We start from the raw sequence: 18,994 nt of genomic DNA on the forward strand, positions 1-18,994 counted from the left end.
GAAACTTTGTTGAAATTTATGTTTCCAGTAGTGTTTTTTATTGTGATATTTAGTTTTTTACATATATATATATATATATATATATATGTATACACACACACACAACTAAACACCACTTAATGGAAACACCTGCAAATCAGAATTATGCTTTGTTGAAATTTTACCAAAATCACTTTTATTTTGTGGAAAAACTAACGTTAGTGCAGCAGTCAATACAGAATACATAGGAAGGACACAAAAAACCCTTTCTGAGGTGTTCGCACCCCAATCTAAAAGCAAAAAGGTCGTTGGTTCAAGCCTCAGCTTTTCTGTGTTGAACTTGCATGTTCTTCACGTGTATGCGTGAGTTCTCTCCAATGTCCTCGAAAAATCTGGTTCAATCTTCAACCTTCATAGACCTGGGTTAATATTTAACATTTTTTTATTTACTCAATGCTTTAATCTCTAACCGTTTCCAAACGACAGCCTTTTGAAATCTTGACATCAAAATTAGCACGACATGAGCCGAAAAGGTGAAGTTCAATGAACTTTTCATCAGTCTTCCAGAATGGCTGGCTCACTACTACTGTCAGAAATGACAGCAGCAAGCTGGAACTGAACCATTAACGGCAATAAAAAACAAAAAAATGTGTCCATTTCTCATAGATTGCAGTGTTACAAGAAGCTGTTGCATCGTATGCACATTTAACATGCACACTGGATCAGATAAAAGAGGCTGCATACTGGCACACACCACACTCCACATTTGTTAGAAAAGCTTCGAAAAGTAATTGCCAAGCATGGAAAACTCTTTCCCTTTTAGTTTGACATGAAAGGAGGAGAAGGACTTGCTTCCATAACAGGCTTGTTCCCGAAGCAGTTGGCATCTGTACGGCTGCACGGTTCAGTATGTGTAATTACATATTTATATGTGGAAGCTGGGAAGGGAAAGAGAGAGAATATAGAAAGACAGAGGGGCTTTTGGGTCATGTCCTGTGTGATTTTATGATGCTTAGGGGTAAAAAACGCTTATATTGTGGCCCCATTGGGGTACATTTGTTTTTCACCATTCAGAGAGCGTTTGCCATCGCATTTGGCTTGTGCTCGTAGTTTTGGCAAATCACTCAACCTCACTGCTTTCTGCATGTTCAGCGGTGTGTGTTTTGAAGAAACAAGTCCATGAACTTGTGCATGGATGTGTGTGTTCATGAGTGCATGAGAAATACTTTGCAGGCTCTCTTTAGGGTCTGTGATGAGGAGAAATTAGATGGAACTGGGACACTTAACAATAAAACAGGAATCAGTTGTGAAACATGGAATATTGTGGAATTTGCTCATATTTGAGTTTAATGCATTTCCCTCAGAAGTTCAGCAGGGGGTTAGGAGGCCTGCAGAAACACCTGGTCTAAAATAAGAAGAGGAATTTGAAACATGTGGCTCTGGAAGCTGAAAAAGCTGCACCTGCTTCTGGTTAAGCACCGACCTGAAAATACTCTTCGTTGCAAGAAAACAAAATCAAACTGTCTGCTTGAGCTGCAGCTGGAGGCGGTACAGGAGGTCTGTAGAAAACAGCTTTCATTGATGGAAATGGAGAAAAAGAAGCATGGTTTAGAGGCGGCCGCAGTCATCAATTAGCTTAAAGGCAGAGACCAAAGTTTCTCCATGCACCCGACAGGTACATATATTTCTATATCTAAATATATATATGTGTGTGTGTGTGTGTGTGTGTGTGTGTGTGTGTGTGTGTGTGTGTGTGTGTGTGTCCTCCAAAAAAACAAAAAACAAAAAAGCACAGCTGTCACTGAAGTAATTTAAAATAGACTAAAATTTTAATATTAAGATGAAAATCTGACCTTTCTTTTGAATTTTGGTGAAGCAGAAATACTTTTAGAAAAAAAACAAACAAAAAAAAAAACTGTCGGTCATAAACTAATATTTAGTTGAACAATCCTCTGAGGCGATCAGTAGCTTTCTGTAACTACTTTCGGCTCATTGTTTATTAGCAAAGTGCTTTAATGAGCCCAGGACTATATATTATGGCCGTCAAAGTTAATATGTTATTAATGCATTAACTCAAATTCCTTTTAACGGCGTGAATTTATTTAAGGCGGGATTAACGTTGGTGTTGTCTGCAGAGTTTCAGGAAGAGATGCAGAACTCAGGTTGTGGTTCTCCAACAGAAATGAACACAGAATGACTCTTTTACACGGAAAAATCTGAAAGTTGCTTCTCTGGATAAGTCTCAGGTAACTTGTCTCAAATAGCAGTTTCTGCCCTCTTAAGACAGTCCATGATGGACAGTTTCTGTTAAGACTGGCTGTGTTTAAATAATCCCTGAAGAGGAGTTGTGTCGAACCAGCAGTATGGCTCTATCGCAGGTAGCCTACCTGTATTTTTATATACCGGAGGTACTGGAAGGTGTTTTATCAGCCAGTTAAACCAGCTATGACACATGTAGAAATACCTAAAATCACTTAAACAACATATGATGGCTCGCCATGAAGTCAGCTCGCTGTTCATCGCTGAATAATTTTCCATAAATGATTAAAAATATGATGATGAAAAAAATACGCCAGACAGAAAAAAGTGATTGAATAAATGTCCTGATGAAACTTTTCATTCAGCGTTGCTGCAAATATTCTTAAAGTTCAGATTTCAGATCTTTGTGTGGTCGCATCACGGTGACGTTCTCTGAGCTCGCGGCGACACGGAGAGCAGCTGAGACTCTGAATATCCACACTATCCCCCTGCCCCTCATATACTACACTGGGCTGCACTATACAGCAGATTATTTAGTGAACTTATTCTGTTGTTTATTCGGACATAAAGCTGCCTGTTTTCTCATGCTGGAGATCATGTGAGTACCGGCTGTCACCATAGCAACGACCACATTGTTCCAAATCCACTTCAAGCTCCTGTGAAAATCTTTTATTTTCTTCTGCAGTATTTTATTCTTTCTTTGTTTTATATTTATTCAACAAATAAGGATATAAAATGAATGATTTGCAGTTTTTTTTTTGTTTTTTTTTAATCTTCTTGTACTATGTGATGCTTGCTTATTCCCACAATGCATCGTGGTCTATATTGCATTGCGTGTAATTTTGATTGCACTACTTTTTTACTCTCTGAACATTCAGACACCCCTAGAAAATGACATGAGCATGATATGTAGGGAATAGGGTGGACATTAGAACATAAAGCTGCCATTACTGACCGATTATTAAATTTATATACTTATGTAACTGTTAGTATTATAGTAAAAAGACACAATGTTTGTTTTAATTACTTGCTGGCAGAATGCCAGTGCGGGCATTTTTAAAAAAAATCTGTTTCTACATTATAAAGTAAACATAAAATGTTTTAAAAATCTTCTGATAATTCTAAATGCAGAAGCCTGTCAGCAGCTGACCTGGATAACCCGAAGAAGCTTAAAATGGTGTTGGAGAATATTTAATCCTGTTTATATGTTTGTTTCTTCATGAAGGTGAAGTCAGAGTGCTATGCCCGAGAGTGCCTGCAAAAGGGTTTTGTGTGCATAAATAGGCATGTAAGGTAAATTTAGAGACATATCAAAAATCTGTGATCAATATGAAATTAATTGAGAGTTAATTCGCATTTACAAATTTTAATAGACTGATAGGGAATATATATATATATATATATATATATATATATATATATATATATATATATGTGTGTGTATATAATTTTTTTCAACACAATGAAATTCAAAAGCAATTACTTGTTTCCCTTAATTATAATTTATAATTTTTTTTTATAATTGAATATATATAATTGTCATGCTTCATATGTCTTTAGTTCTGGTTTTCTCTTTTATTTAGTAGTTTTTCCTTGTTACAGCTGCCTGTTTTCTTGCTCTTCCGCTGCCTGCTAATTCTGACAACCTTCACCTGGGATCATTTGCTCAACCACAACTCTGATTGCTGCCTCCTGGCTGGGATTGGTCCTGCCCATCACGGGCTCATCTCTTCCTTGCTCATTGGATAATTGGAGCTCCAATCTCAGCTGCTTCCACTAATGGCCAGGACTTAAAAGACACCTGGAGTCCTTCACTCAACGGTGACCACTGGCGCAGTAGTGGTCTGCCCTCAGCTTGCTTTGGCGTTGGGACTTTGAACTGTTGTATTTCCAGAGGACTTTCATAGAGCTGCATTGTTTTCTCTTGTTTAGTTCTTTGTTGTAGTTCTTAAATCTTGTTGTTTGTGGATGTGAAAGCAGTAGTGTTACATCTGTTAGTTTTTCTTTTTTAAATAGTGAAACTGGTGCTGCTTTTGTTTGGAAAACCGATTTATGAGCTCGTTTTCCTTTTGGTTTGGCTATTTTGAGGCCATTTCTGGTCTGTTCTTGCCTAGTCTTCCCCACTGGACAATAAATCTATATTGGTCCATGTGAACACCTTGTCACACGTCTTTCTTTTGTACGGCTCAGTTGCCCTAGCAGAGTGTGGGTTGTAACATTCCTGTTCATTAGTTCACCTGGGTTCATTTAGCTCATCCATTTCACCTGCGTCTCATTGTGTTCGTCGGTGTATTTTTACCCCTCAGCTGAAGGTTTACTTCGCTGGTCCACTGAGTCTGAGTTTAGTTCTCTGCCAAGTTGAGTTAATGAAACTACATTCCTGGAATCTACTCGGTGTCTGCTTCATCTCTGTGTTTAGGTCCACACCTCTTCCTCATCTTGACAATAATAATATATTTACATACAATTATATAGCTATAATAGCACATTATTTTAAAAAGCTTATGTATGTTATTTCTTTGAGCTTATTTAGATAACATTTCCGTGTCAGCAGCAGATGTTAAACCAGGCTTAGTAAAGGAGATTAAACACAATATTGTGTTTCGTAAAAACAACACTTGTGATCCAATAAAATCAGTCTTTTTGTGTGTGATCTTACGGTCAGACATTTCACACAGGGACAGGTTAACCAAACACCATGATGGCTAAGTTTAGATAGTGGCTTTCATAAATTCTTAATTAAATATTATTAATAAGCATTTAAAAGGATTTTTGGGGCGTCTTGCATCTGAAAGTTGCATAAACTTGAAGATACTTACAAAACCATGTGACTGTTGCAAAGACAGGAAATGCAGTTGCAGCCTTGTGGCTCTAGATTTTAACAGCATGTCTTTTAAATGTAATAAATATTATGTCAATATTTAACAGTACACCTGTGAAAGACGTCTAATCCGTTCATAAAAAGTAGTCTGCTTGGAAGTCGATGGCGTACCTCTGATGGAGCTGCTGGCCGACCATGGAGGGATGGTGTTACGTCGCTGGTAGAAAAGGATGTAGGCTCCTCTCGTACACACCTCCTCGTCTGGCACCAGGTCTACGCTGCTGTCGTCGTAGCTGTACCACTGACCGTCCACCGAATTCCTGCAGTAAGCTGGGTTAGGGGCGGGAAAGAAGACAGCTCAGTGACTGACTGAATGAAAACCTTTCAGAAAGTGCAGAATGGAAGTCAAATAATATGAAGTTCATTGTTCTATTGTTTAGTATATTGTGGCATGAAGTGATGTTTGTACCGCTGAACTATCCTGCTGTTCTCAGTATAAAAAGCCCAGAGGACTTCTCTAGCATGCTTGACTCGTTCTGACAAACACAAAGAAGGTGGCGTCGATATGTAGATATATGTAAGGCCACGACGGAGCTCATTGCTTTCAGTTCGTCAGCAGATGGCTTCATTTGATGTTTTATGTGGGTGCTGCGTTGCACCTTGCTGCTTTCATTAGAACACACAAGGCTCCCAGAAAAAACAAAGGAACAGGATCCAGTTTTCTGGATGAAACTGCAGAGATGCTGCCATGGCGACAACTCTTTCCTGCCTCAGATACAGACACATCGGCACCACCTGCAAAGTTCATTTTATTTAATTAACTACCTGCTGTTGCTATAAATGTCTGAAAGTTTTCCAGTTTAGCCAATCAATGTTTTGGTGGGACGTGTTAAAAAAGAATCATCACGTCAAAAAACCATGGAAGGTTCATGTTTGAACTTTATTCAGCATTCGTTCCTTGAACTGAATGTGAACAAATAGTTAAATAAGGAAAAAGATTTAAAAATTTAAGTGATTCATTTAATGTAAATTAACTGAATGTTTCCCAGTTTGGTCTGCACTGACACTGGTTACATCAGTGTAAGCGTCGATCCATGCACATTCATTTGACTTGCATGCGCACGTTTATTTGACTGCTGGAATAAAACTTCCACATCAGGGATACTAAAATGAACCTAATGGTGGCCCGACATTCAGAGAGCAGATGTTCCTGTTTGCAAATGGATGCACAAGAGACCGTTGAACAGTACAGTTGCAGCCAAAATCATTCAACCTCCACTGCATATGAGGTTTATTAGCAAAACGAAGAAACTAGCAGCTGTTTGCAATGAACACATCAATCAAGAACCATTTAAACGGCTCAACACAACCAATGCCAGACGTAGTTTTTCCAAACTGCAGCTCCTGAACAGAAGTCCCTCTAACAAGCTCTGACTTCCAGCTGCATTCCGGGTTAGGACATCCCCAAAGACCTTTAGATCTTCTTGCTACTTCTGAGAAAAGTGATTCAAAAAGAGGAATTTTATCTCTTCAAAATTCTAATGATTGCATGCAAAAACTCTATCACACGGTCCTGTCCTGAAAACGGACGCACCTCGGACAGGTCAGTGGCTGGAAATTGTGGAGGAAATACGTTCTATGGAGAAGTTGACAATTGTTGTACGCATCAAAAGGCGTGTTTACAATAAACACTGGACAAAATGGTTTGTATATAAGAAAGAATAATAATCCTCTATACTCTAATTTTTATTTCAAACAAACAGCGCCCCTTGTGTTCCGTTTTTGTGTAGTAATATTTCAGGATGCCAAACAAAGACCCGTTTGCATTCCAGACATGTTTGATGACAAAATCGCTGCGTTTCAATAACATTTTTCACAAAATAAAAGTGATGTTTGAAAGTTTCAACAAACAACTGCGATTTGAAGGTAATTCCACTAAACAGCACATCAGCCTCAAAATGACATCCTATGCAAGGCAGTCAGATTGCGCTACTTTGGGGTTACACACACATATCTGGGGACACTAAATGCAAATAAGGTGTTGTTATTACACTTTTATGATATATTTCTATATCAAAATGTTTGAAAAACCACCTCATGAGAGCATAAAAACTTAATATTTGAGACTTTTTATAAAATGTAGTTGTTTCTATTAGGGCTTTTTTTTATTGCAATTTTTAGTTTTTGCGCAATTCTAGGTGTTAAGAAAACGCAGCTACAGATATCTATTGTGCATTTTTGGAGCCGCTGCTCCCCAGCAGCGTCCCGAGGCCGCGAAATCAACACTATACAACTTTTTAATCCGGGACGATGTGTGACGTTCCAGCAGTTTTGCTTCAAGCTGGAAAACACTGATTCAGCAAAGAAACGCAAAAAGATTAAAAGAGAGATAAGAAAAAATACAAGAGTTATCATCAGATCCTCTTTTGCTGCTTGAAGAGAGCTAACAGGTCAGGTAGGATGCAAGACGGATGCTGAATTAGCCGTCAATAGGGGGCGCTGATGAGGAAATGGCAAAAAAAAAAAAAAAATCTGATGTCTTCGACACGCATCTACCATACAGCTTAACTTTCAGCGACATGTCTTGATTTGCTGCAAGCCCACCCAATGCATGATAAAACTTCATTTTGATATTACGTTAAGTAAACATGACGAGGCTGCAGAGCTCCACGATGACAAGAAGGCTGTGGGGGGGAGGGGGTCCAGAAATTATTCCATCTGATTGGTGGGAACGACTCTTCCTCTGTCATTCTTCTCTCCTTTCATAAATCTTTTCTTTACGTAACGCCTGGGTGTTGGCTAGCTTTGTTTTTGTTACATTGTAACACACTAAACAAACACACATTGTAAGTTACGTTGAGCTACTGACACGGTTCGAGAGTAACTTTTTCAGGAAAGTTATTGGACGGATCTTACTGATTGATTAATCCTGAAATTTAATTTTTATGAAATGAAGTAACTCTGACATCCTGACGAAGAGCAGGTTATGCATATAACAGGAGTTTATGAGCTTTACGTACAACGTTGCATTCTAAACACAAGTGGTAAAATGTAAAACGATTCGCTGCATATGCGTGCAGAGCATCCTTAAACGTGAAGATATATTTGGTGTTAAAACAAAAAGAATTGCTGATATTTTGGCTGCGTAACTGTGGTATTACTGTCTGAGATCCATACCAGTATAATGTCCTCCATGCATTCCTCCATGATGGTTGCACACAGCGTAAAGGTCGTATAGATAATCGTGGGGGAGGATCGTGTCGGCACACCGCTGCTGCTGACTTGAATCCTGTTTCCGAGAATTTAAGGACTGCCCCGTTTGCAGGTTCTTCATACTCTGACTTCTCTTCACCACATGGGGGGCCATGTCCAAACCAGTCAGGGGGAACCGAACCAGCGTTGACAGCTTGTTTCTTCGTTCCCCAACCTGTTCGAACAAAATAAACATTTGCATTTATTATCTGAATTAGTTACACATCGCTGATTCAGAAATGACTTGTAGTTCTTCCATTTCTGCACACGTTGCGTTGGAAGTTGAGTTTTCATTTGTGCTAATAAAGGTTCATCAGATTATTTACTATATTAAAAGAAAAATAAACAGTCTCTACAAACAAGTTGGCAAACTGCATGAATTAGTTTAGAAAGAAATACACGTCTCTAGACACATGGGGCAAGTTTTAGAGGCAACCCTCCTCTGACTTACCTGAATTAAATGAGTGTCTAGTTAGTGAGCTTGCAAAGAACTTGGCGAGGAGGATCATTAATGACAACAAGGTGTGTTGGAGTAGAAACACATCTAAATGCCTTTACACACCAGGAAGGATGCGAATAAATGACACAAAACTGCAAATAATTCTGAGGTAAATTATCACAGTTTCTGTGTATGTGTAATTCGCAGTTGTGAATTAATGATGACGAGTCTAAAACAAACTCGCAAGGTGGATTCCGCATCAAGCCACAACAACACTGTGCTGACGCTGCAAAAAAAAAAAAAAAAAAAAAGACCATCAGAGGAGCTGGGTTCATCCTGTTCTAGAAAAGAGAGGAGAACTTTATTCAGTTTGATTAATGGTCGCAGGGAAGCTGGAGCCCATCCCAGCAATCACTGGGCAAGAGGCTGGGTACACCCTGGACAGGCCACCAGTCCATTGCAGAAGAGAGGAGAACTTGGGGAGTATCATCGTACAATACAGGAGCTAAAGAAGGACCACGGCCGCATCGGGACAGACTTTAGGACTGTCCTGTTGGACAGTTTGAGGATCTGTTTAGCAGCTAGATGCTTGCTTTTAGAAGAAGAGAAGAAATAATAAAGACACTCGGCCATGATGATACGAAGTTTGGCCGCAACTGATTTATCAGTCAATACAGTTCAGCTTTATGTGTACAGCGCCACTTCACAACAGTGTTGTCTCAGGACACTTTACAGACACATCATTTCAAGCCAGTTCATACATATCCTATAATAGAAACCAAATGATTGCATGGAAACTTGACTTTGACCAAATCCCCCATCCTGAGCTGTATGAGGCGACAGTGGGAAGGAAAAACTCCCTTTCAACCGGAAGAAAAACCTTCAGCAGAAGACATGAAAACTCAACAAAGAGATTAAAATTCCTTCATAGTTTATTTTTTACTTTTGTTTTTTATTTAATTAATCAATTTGCTTATTTGTTTTTTTTTTTATGTAAAAAGAAATAAAAGAAATAATTAAAAAGAATTGCCCTATATTTGTGTGGGTGGATTCAGACACATTTATAAGAACATGAAATGAATCTCAAATGATTGTATACACTTGTTTACAATGCAATGCCCATTTGAAAGTTTTGAGATGATTCCATATATTCATACAGCTTGTTTTTGTAAAATTTGGTCAAATGTGATATAAACTTGTTTCATTAGCTTGTTAAACCACTTTAGCCAGTGACTGAAATGGATGGCAAACAGATGGCGGATGAGCTGGAAGTCCTTACGGAAAGGAAAATATATCATGTAACACCATGAGAGCCCCACAGCTATTCTGTCTTTCTCTGAATCTTTTGAGATTTAACTCAGTTTATTGTCATGAAAAAAATGACATATGGAAGATTTTTCTATACTGGTTTGGACGGTGTGCTGCTGAAGATATTTCTGTTGATAACTGTCAACTGTTACCATGGCAACAAGAGTATCATTTACATGCGTGTGCAGCCCCACGAATGCCTGAATATCTAAACCAGTAGAGTAGATCTCTGGGCCCAGGCGACTGAATTCAGTCTCATAAGGGCTGCAGTCCTACAGGTTTTTCATTGTCTTTCTGCTCCAACACACCTGATTCAAATGAATGAACCATTGTGGAGATCTTTATAGGCTGTTGGATTCTTTTAATTTTAACCCGCTGTTTAAAAACCTGCAATCTGAATTCAGCCGCCCTGGTTTATGATGTAGGGGCCAAACGGAGAGAAAAGCGGAGGTTCAGATAGTTTCTTCACTCAGTTTTCATTTGGGAAAATCAGAAACCCAGTGAATAAGATGTGCCATGGAGAAGGACACAATGGGAATTATGAGGAATCCAGGATTATATCTGCAGGTTTATGATTTGTTCTCCAACAGCTCCCAGACGATATGGGCGGCGAATGGCTGCAGACAAGACGATGAGGGTAAAGCCAGGGGGATTTCATTGTCACAGCAGGTGGCGTCTCCACCCTGAATTATTTATCGTGTCCTCTGATGGAGGTAGCCTGTTATTTTGCCAGTCGTACTGAATGTGTTGCCTTGTTCAGATGTTCATTCTGGTTCACCTTCAGACTGCAAACACAGCAGCCGTACGCATTCAAACCGAGCCTGTTGACTACGCTCCCACCTTCTTATTAACCTTACAGTTATTTCTTAAGTTATAACTTAACTTTCCTTTTTGTAAAGTATTCTGCAGCTCTTCCTGCATTGTACAGAATTCTTTCTCTACATCTCCTCACCTTCGATGTGAAGGTGCCCTCAGTGATTTCTATACAATAAAAAACCCCTTCTGTAGGAGGATGTCAAACAACTTAAACTACTTTTAAATTTAAACTTTTATCTTTTCTAATTTTTAGTCCCTAGGCCTTTATTTATTCCTTTAATTAGGATATTATCACATTGTCAGAATATTGTATTATAATGAACATTTTTTCCAGTCATAAAGCTGACATTTTGCTCATCCGGCCAGTTGTGTCCACATGGAGTTAAAACTAAATAAATAAAAAGAAAATATGATTCTCAGCTAACCAAGAACAAAGTGTTGCTACGTGTTTGAAGTTTTACACTAAATTCAGCGAAATATGGAAAAACATTTTCAGCAACGCATCTTATGATGTAATTCTTCAGGGCGGTAAAAACTAAACGTTTCTAAAAGGAACAGCAGAGTTTCTCTTTAACCGTTTAAAGGGACATTGTGCAGCATTTTATGTTGTTTACAGTCTAAAATCCTTGTCTGCATTTATATATGCTTTATTATTCTTGTATCAGGACCTTTGCTAATAATCTGACAGAATTTCAGATTATTGTTTATCCACTGGTCGAAAAAATAAAGGAACACTAAAGTAAAACGTTGCAGATCTGAATAGATGAAATATTTTTATTCAATACTTTGTTCTTCCCATAGTTGAATGTGCTGACAACAAAATCACACAAAAACTATCAATAAAAATCAAACGTATCAACCCATGGAGGTCTGGATTTGGAGTTCTACTCCAAATGAAAGTGGAAACACACACTACAGGCTGATCCAACTTTGATCTAATGTCCTTTAAACAAGTCAGAATGAGGCTCAGTAGTGTGTGTGGCCTCCGCGTGCCTGTATGACCTCCCTACAACACCTGGGCATGCTCCTGATGAGGTAGTGGATGTTCTCCTCCTCCTTCTCCTCCCAGACCTGGACTAAAGCATCCACCAATGGTGGATGCTTTGGTGGATGGAGCGAGACATGATGTCCCAGATGTGCTCAGCTGGATTCAGGTCTGGGGAACGGGCAGGCCGGTCCATAACATCAATGCCTTCGTGTTGCAGGAACTGCTGACACCCTCCAGCCACATGAGGTCTAGCATTGTCTTGCATTAGGAGGAACCCAGGGCCAACTGCACCAGCATATGGTCTCACAAGGGGTCTGAGGATCTCATCTCGGTACCTAATGGCAGTCAGGCTACCTCTGGCGAGCACATGGAGGGCTGTGCGGCCCTCCAAAGAAATGCAACCCCACACCATTACTGAGCCACTGCCAAACTGGTCCTGCTGGAGGCAGCAGAGCGTTCTCCACGGCGTCTCCAGACTCTGTCACGTCTGTCACGTGCTCAGTGTGAACCTGTGGACAGTTCCATTTCACAGAAGTGTGGTTGACTTGGAGTTACATCGTGTTGTTTAAGTGTTCCCTTTATTTTTTTGAGCAGTGTATGGATGCCATGGTTTCATTGGTATTGTTGGGGCTTTTTGATCACTGCAGCAGCTGTTGGTTCAGGGTTACATGAAAGAAAGTCTCAAGCTATGAAAAAAAAAGGGTAAAAAAGGTTTTATTTACACCTTAATTTGTCCCTTTAAAACAATAAAGTTTGTCCATGTGTGAGTGTAGCAGAGGGGGGCTGATCATATGTATTATGAATGTATTTTGTATGTTATGTATTATTTTATACAAACTTGCTACACTGGAATATTCTGCTTCCTGGTGTTTATTTATTATTGATGTAAAATGTCTCAGAAACTTGCCTCGCTGGGCCGAAAGCCAGGCAGGACAAAGTCATCAGAGCTGACCGAAACATCGGCTGGCTCAGACACATCAACACCTCTCATCAACATCATTTCATTAGAGCTTTTCTCTTTTGTCACAATTAGGATAAAATAAGATCAATAAATGACACTTTTCATGTTAACCCATTGATGCAAAGTCCAGTAGATACGACTTACACCCTGTTTTTTTTTTTTTTTTTAATCATATCCGTGTGTGTGTGGATGGTGTATTTGCAAATTAGGCACTGGACTGCACTGCTTTCTGGTCCAGAAGGTGGAGCTGGTTGTCCACTGGCCTGAAGGTCACCGGTTCAAGCCCCTCTTGATGCATCTGAGGCAGCCTGGTTAAATGCACATTTCAATACAAATGTGTGAACACAGCTTTGGTACCGGATTGGTAGGTGGGAGCAGGTGTTTTGCTGTGCCGGCCCCTTGCAATATGCAAAATGTCAAAATGGAAGCAGAAGACACTTCCTGGACATCAAGTCATTCAATATTCTGCAACTCACTGCTATAAAATTTAATACATACACATACTTTGTAATGAGCAAGTTTCCCTCAGAGATGGTTACATATTTATTATATTTTTATAGATTATATAAATATGCCTACATATAATTTTATACATATTTTGTAGTATAGATAAAAGATAAACTAAATAAAATAAAAATTCAGAATATCATCAATGTATATGTAAATATTTCATGTGATAAAATGTGTAAATCACTAATATTTCATGTTTCAGCAGGTTAATACGCTGCGCTGGAGGCAGTAAATCTTTCATTTGTGTTCTTTCAATTCACCTTTTTAAACACATCTGAAGAGTTGGTTGTTGTTTACTCTGCTCCATTTGCTTTGTTTGTTGTTTCATTCGGCATTCTCCCTTTGATGGGAGCAACCAGTTTTAAATTTTAATACTTTTGCCAACTTTGACTTCACATCCAAACCAAAAGGCAGCTTTTCAGAAACATGCAGCTTGCTTCTTCTTCTCCCACCTCTGCAGAAACACTGCAGGCTGACGGTGGCGCACCGAGATGCACGGAGCCAGGAGAGACGTGACGGCGGATCGAATTATTAAAACGTCAAATCTGAAGGACGGAATAATCCAAGACTTTGTTGTCATATGAGGAGAAACTGGGACTTCATGGTGCATTTATGACACAATTTAGGAATTTTGAAATTCATATTACTGCAGGAGTTTATGGTGCATCAAAGTATATTTTGTGCAAATAAAAAACATGAATATTTTTACATATTTTTTTTTAGCTTTTCTGTGTCTATATAAAAAAAAAAAAACAAATAAATAAATAAAATCAGGATAAAAGTTCAGGATCAAGAATTGGTAAAAACCATGATACTCGGCGTAGCTGCTATCACTGGCAGTTTAAGCTATTTGATCATTTGAGTTGTAAATTACAAGATACAATTGTTAGGAAGAAATTTATTTTATGTTATTCCAATTGTAATTGTATTCAGCCGCTTAAGAGCCATTTATTATTTAAGGGGGAACCAAAGTTGCTGTTGAAGCCGGATATATTTTGGTAGAGCTCTTTAAGCAGCGACGAGATCCTGTTAAAGAGAAGAAAAAAATGTTTGAATAAGGGCAATAATCACTTGGGATCCATGCACTTTAATTTAACCCCCCTTTCTGTTAAGGTACGTCATCTTGTGTTGGTTTTCTTTCTCTCTTAGCCGAATTTATGTGACACTCAACCTGTTGCATTTACGAAACATAATTGCTATAAGTTTGTCCATTATAAAATGCATTTTGTGTCTTTATACATTTCTCACGGCATGGTTTATGGCACGCCTTGTGTCCGTAATCACACTCGGGTTCTTAGTCACCAACTAAGTCTGGAACCTCGGAGTGTTGATGGACTCAGACGTTTCAGCAGTCAAATCAAAGCTTCACTAAGAAGCTTTTTACCATCAGAAACATCAACAGGATGAAAAGTTTCATCTCCCAGAAAGACCAGTAGAAACTCCAGTAGACTGGAAAAGATTCCTGAAAGAGCGTTCAGCATCTCCAGCTGCTGCTGCTTTAACCAGAACTAAGAGATCTGAACACATCACACCTGTTTACAGCTTTACACTGGTTTCCAGTCAGTCACAGGACAGACTTTAAAACCCTACTAACCCCCAGTCTGTGTGCGCATGGTTTCATGCTGACTGAATAACTACGGCAAGATGTCAGTAAAATCTCCTGAACATAAGCAGACGGGACAAAGTTCCAACACTGGAGAGTTTATTCTGAAGTCTTCACTGCCAATAAGTTGTTGCTTCATCTTATTGTCAACTGACCGGTTTGCTGCTTTCCACTCGGTCCTCACCATCAGGCGCATGCTCACCGACACATAGTTTAGTCATCAAAACAAAGGTCATCAAGGAACATCTCCTGCTGTTTTAACCATATTGTGAAGAAAATGGCAGTTTTCACAGTGTTCTCACGTTTTGCTTCCTCTGAGCTCTGGATCGATGGGAACCTGCACGTCCAGCTGTGAGAGCTCTTCCACAGCATCAAACCTCCCACAAAATCTGCTTCTGCTCGTTAGAAATGAAATAACTATACAAGGAGAATATAAATCTGCTGGTAAATTTGAGTTGGGACCAAGCGGCAACCTAGGGAGGTTAAAAATGAAGCTGATGCATAAATTGCAGTCCCCCCCTCCTCCACTAGGGGAATCCTTTTAAGAGGGGAAATGCAATTAAATACATTTTACAGCAGACATAAACATGTTTACAGCCTGGTTCAAAAAACATTTTAGGTTTAACAGGTCAGGTTTACCTTCATGACAACTGTGGGGGGAGTGATTTTTATTTATTTATTTAATGTAAAAAATGTATCCCTTAAGAAGTAATTTAATCTCAAAATTCGACGTATTTGGAGGCGTGTCCTTTTGATTGAGCTAACGTCCCGCTACAAGAAGTCTGAGTGTCGCACAACTGCGGTAAGTCCGGCGCACCGGTGCGATGAAGAAAAGTAGTCAGTTGTATGCTGTTTTTTTGGGTCACATTTACAACCATTCGAGAGTCCCGTAGTGTATCTTTTCAACTTTCTTCTCTTGTTCTTCTACTTTTCTCACTCTTCCTCTTCCAACAAACAATCAAAGTGCAGCAAAAAGCTTTGGATCCCAGCAGGAAAACTCAACAGGAGCCTCAGGAGGTGTGAATCCATCAAAACCTCTTTGCTTTACAGTCCTAATAAACTGTTTTTTGTTTGGTTTGATCATGAAATCCTAGTTATGAGACAATCCAAGTTTAAATGCAGCAGCTGGTCCTGGACGGACCGCTACCTTTCCTCTGGCTTACCTGTCGGAAGCGCTTGAGGTGGAGGATCAGTATGTCGGGTAGCGTCCACAGGCTCATCTTCACCATGCCCTGCTGCAGCTGCTTGCAGTGTGGACACTTCCAGGCATCATCTGGAGCCAGCTGAAATCAGATGAAACCAGAACCGATCAGACATTTCCTCACATGATAAGCCAGACTCTGTAAGCGTTCCTGACAGATATCCTTCCTCTGATGGCGCTTAATGCAGAATAAAGATGTGACAGCATCGCAGAGAGAAAACACCGCTTTCAAGAGTTAAAGCACAAGCAACTGTGTGCAGGGATGCCACAATCACTTCATTTCTCAACTTAAAGAGGTATAAAATACCACAATTCATTGTTGAAATATGTCCATAAGAGCTTGTGCCTGAACCACACCAGCAGATCAGCACAACTTCTGCACAGACCATCAAGTTCCACTGCATTCAGGGCCCAAATGCAGCGCAGTTCATTCTACTAATATGTGCAGCAGATTCAGTCAGAGATGGAAAGTCCTGTTAAACACAAAAAGCAGCATGTGAAGGAGTCCCTGTGTGGACAGCTCACAGCATGCAACAAGCTAATGGAACAGATCGCCTCATTCTTTTGGAATATTTTATTCATCCACTGAAATAAAAAGAAAACAGAGAGAAATTAACGCTTCTCTCCAATGAAACATCAGGAACTTCAGGGAGCTCATCTGCTGTCTTTGGAGAAAAGCTCCTCTTGGCTTCTTGTAATTCCAACCGTGACCGCATCCGTGAGTTGCAGCTTGTGTTGCTTTGTTTTTGTTCTGTGCAAATTGCAGAAGAGGAGCGCCTCGGAGGGACTGCATGGCAGATGAGGAGTTATTCCGTCCAAACAAGCAAATTAAGTCGTCGCTGTCAGAATTTTTAGTCATAGAACAAAACAAAACAACACCTCCCCAGTCTGCTTCACCACAAAGCACACTGGATGCAGAAAAAACACGACTTTCTTAAGCCAGAACAAAGGTATATGCAGCGAGTAGCGAGGTGAAAAGAGATGAATGTTTTCTAAACACATTAACAGAAGTCACGTCAGCTGTTGTAATTATGTATGATAAGTGCAATGTGACACTGAACGTTGAGATACTGATGAGAAAAACTAGATTGTATGATGTATGAGAGTTCTTTATTATTTTTTATTTTTACTTTCAGCTTCATTCATGTCCCAAACAGCAGCTACTCTGCTGAAGGGCAGCTGGAAGTCTAAAGCTAGCGCTATGTCTCCTGTTTCCAGTGACGTGTTTCACCAGAAGACGCCTGAAGCTCCGATCGAAACGTGTCAAAATGGGAAAATTACTGATCAAAAAGATGCCCTTGCACCTCCAGCAACAGCCATGTATGTGGAATGGTAGCTGCTAAGCCAGAAAGTGGAACAAGGAAACTCCTGCTGCGTTTAGAGGCAATTCCAGATTTGCTGAAAAGTTTCAACAGACTCATTTCATGCCTGAATTAATGGCATGTTTTACAAAACAAGCTGCTGCCTGAAAAGACATGGAGTGATATACTCTAAGCTTAGGAACTTGGCCCCGAAAGTCAAATATTCATGCCTTAAAAACTATTTTCTTTAATAGGTTTTATTTATCAATTAATTGCACAGCAATTGTAGCAAATATTCATTTATTCATGTGAACGTGGAAAAGGGATTTACCAGGTGGCAGCAGTGATTGCTGCTTCTGCAAAACATTGGGTACAAAATAGAAAAAAACAGTCCTGTTCAACGGTTTTTCCTTTAAAGTTTCAGCAGAATTATTAGGAATTATGAGGAAGGGTAAAAATGACCATGAAAACTTACCAGATGAGGGCAAGCTTCTCTTACAACCAACTACAACGCTGCCTTCAAAGTATTCAGTGTGATACGGAGAGATAAGAGTGAATGTTTGCACCTGTGTTTCTGCTGTGAGGAATGTCATTAAAGGAGGATTGAAGGAATCTGCACGAGTCAATACTGAAGGATGGAAACACACCTGAGCAGAATGAAAGAAGGTCTGTGTGGAACTGGACAAGTTTTTTTTTGTTTTTTTTTTTTTTACTTTGACATGCTTCGACTGTAAACAGCAGACTTCCTGAGAAGCTGCTACGTGGTTTTTATTAGCTGGAACTCCTCATGGACTTGACGGATCTGCCAAGTTGCCAAGTTGGAGTTCTGTCCAGGTCCCTGATGAGAGTGTCGTCCAGGTCCATGATGTGACTGCTGTCCAGGTCCACGATGCGAGTTCTGTCCAGGTTCATGATGCGAGTGTCGTCCAGGTCCCTGATGCGAGTGTCGTCCAGGTCCCTGATGCGAGTGTCGTCCAGGTCCCTGATGCGAGTGTCGTCCAAGTCCCTGATGCGAGTGTCGTCCAGGTCCATGATGCGAGTGTCGTCCAGGTCCCTGATGCGAGTGTCGTCCAGGTCCCTGATGCGAGTGTCGTCCAGGTCCCTGATGCGAGTGTCGTCCAGGTCCCTGATGCGAGTGTCGTCCAGGTCCCTGATGCGAGTGTCGTCCAGGTCCATGATGCGAGTGTCGTCCAGGTCCATGATGCGAGTGTCGTCCAGGTCCATGATGCGAGTGTCGTCCAGGTCCCTGATGCGAGTGTCGTCCAGGTCCATGATGCGAGTGTCGTCCAGGTCCCTGATGCGAGTGTCGTCCAGGTCCCTGATGCGAGTGTCGTCCAGGTCCATGATGCGAGTGTCGTCCAGGTCCATGATGCGAGTGTCGTCCAGGTCCCTGATGCGAGTGTCGTCCAGGTCCATGATGCGAGTGTCGTCCAGGTCCCTGATGCGAGTGTCGTCCAGGTCCCTGATGCGAGTGTCGTCCAGGTCCCTGATGCGAGTGTCGTCCAGGTCCCTGATGCGAGTGTCGTCCAGGTCCCTGATGCGAGTGTCGTCCAGGT

At 40.3% G+C, this 18,994-nt stretch overlaps 1 protein-coding gene across 1 annotated transcript in view; it reads right to left on the minus strand.

Moving 5' to 3' along the window:
- The window catches only part of usp43a (ubiquitin specific peptidase 43a), a gene marked incomplete at both ends in the record, with an annotated part of 164,443 nt that overhangs the window by 13,028 nt on the left and 132,421 nt on the right, over positions 1-18,994 (minus strand). Inside the window, 3 exons of the mRNA XM_079264441.1 lie at positions 5,231-5,389; positions 8,237-8,486; positions 16,100-16,219. Of these exons, the coding sequence (XP_079120567.1) occupies positions 5,231-5,389; positions 8,237-8,486; positions 16,100-16,219 (529 nt within the window). The remainder of the gene's footprint in view (positions 1-5,230; positions 5,390-8,236; positions 8,487-16,099; positions 16,220-18,994) is intronic.

Source organism: Telmatherina bonti, assembly GCF_933228915.1.
Source record: "Telmatherina bonti genome assembly, chromosome: 3".
Taxonomy (NCBI): Eukaryota; Metazoa; Chordata; class Actinopteri; order Atheriniformes; family Telmatherinidae; genus Telmatherina; species Telmatherina bonti.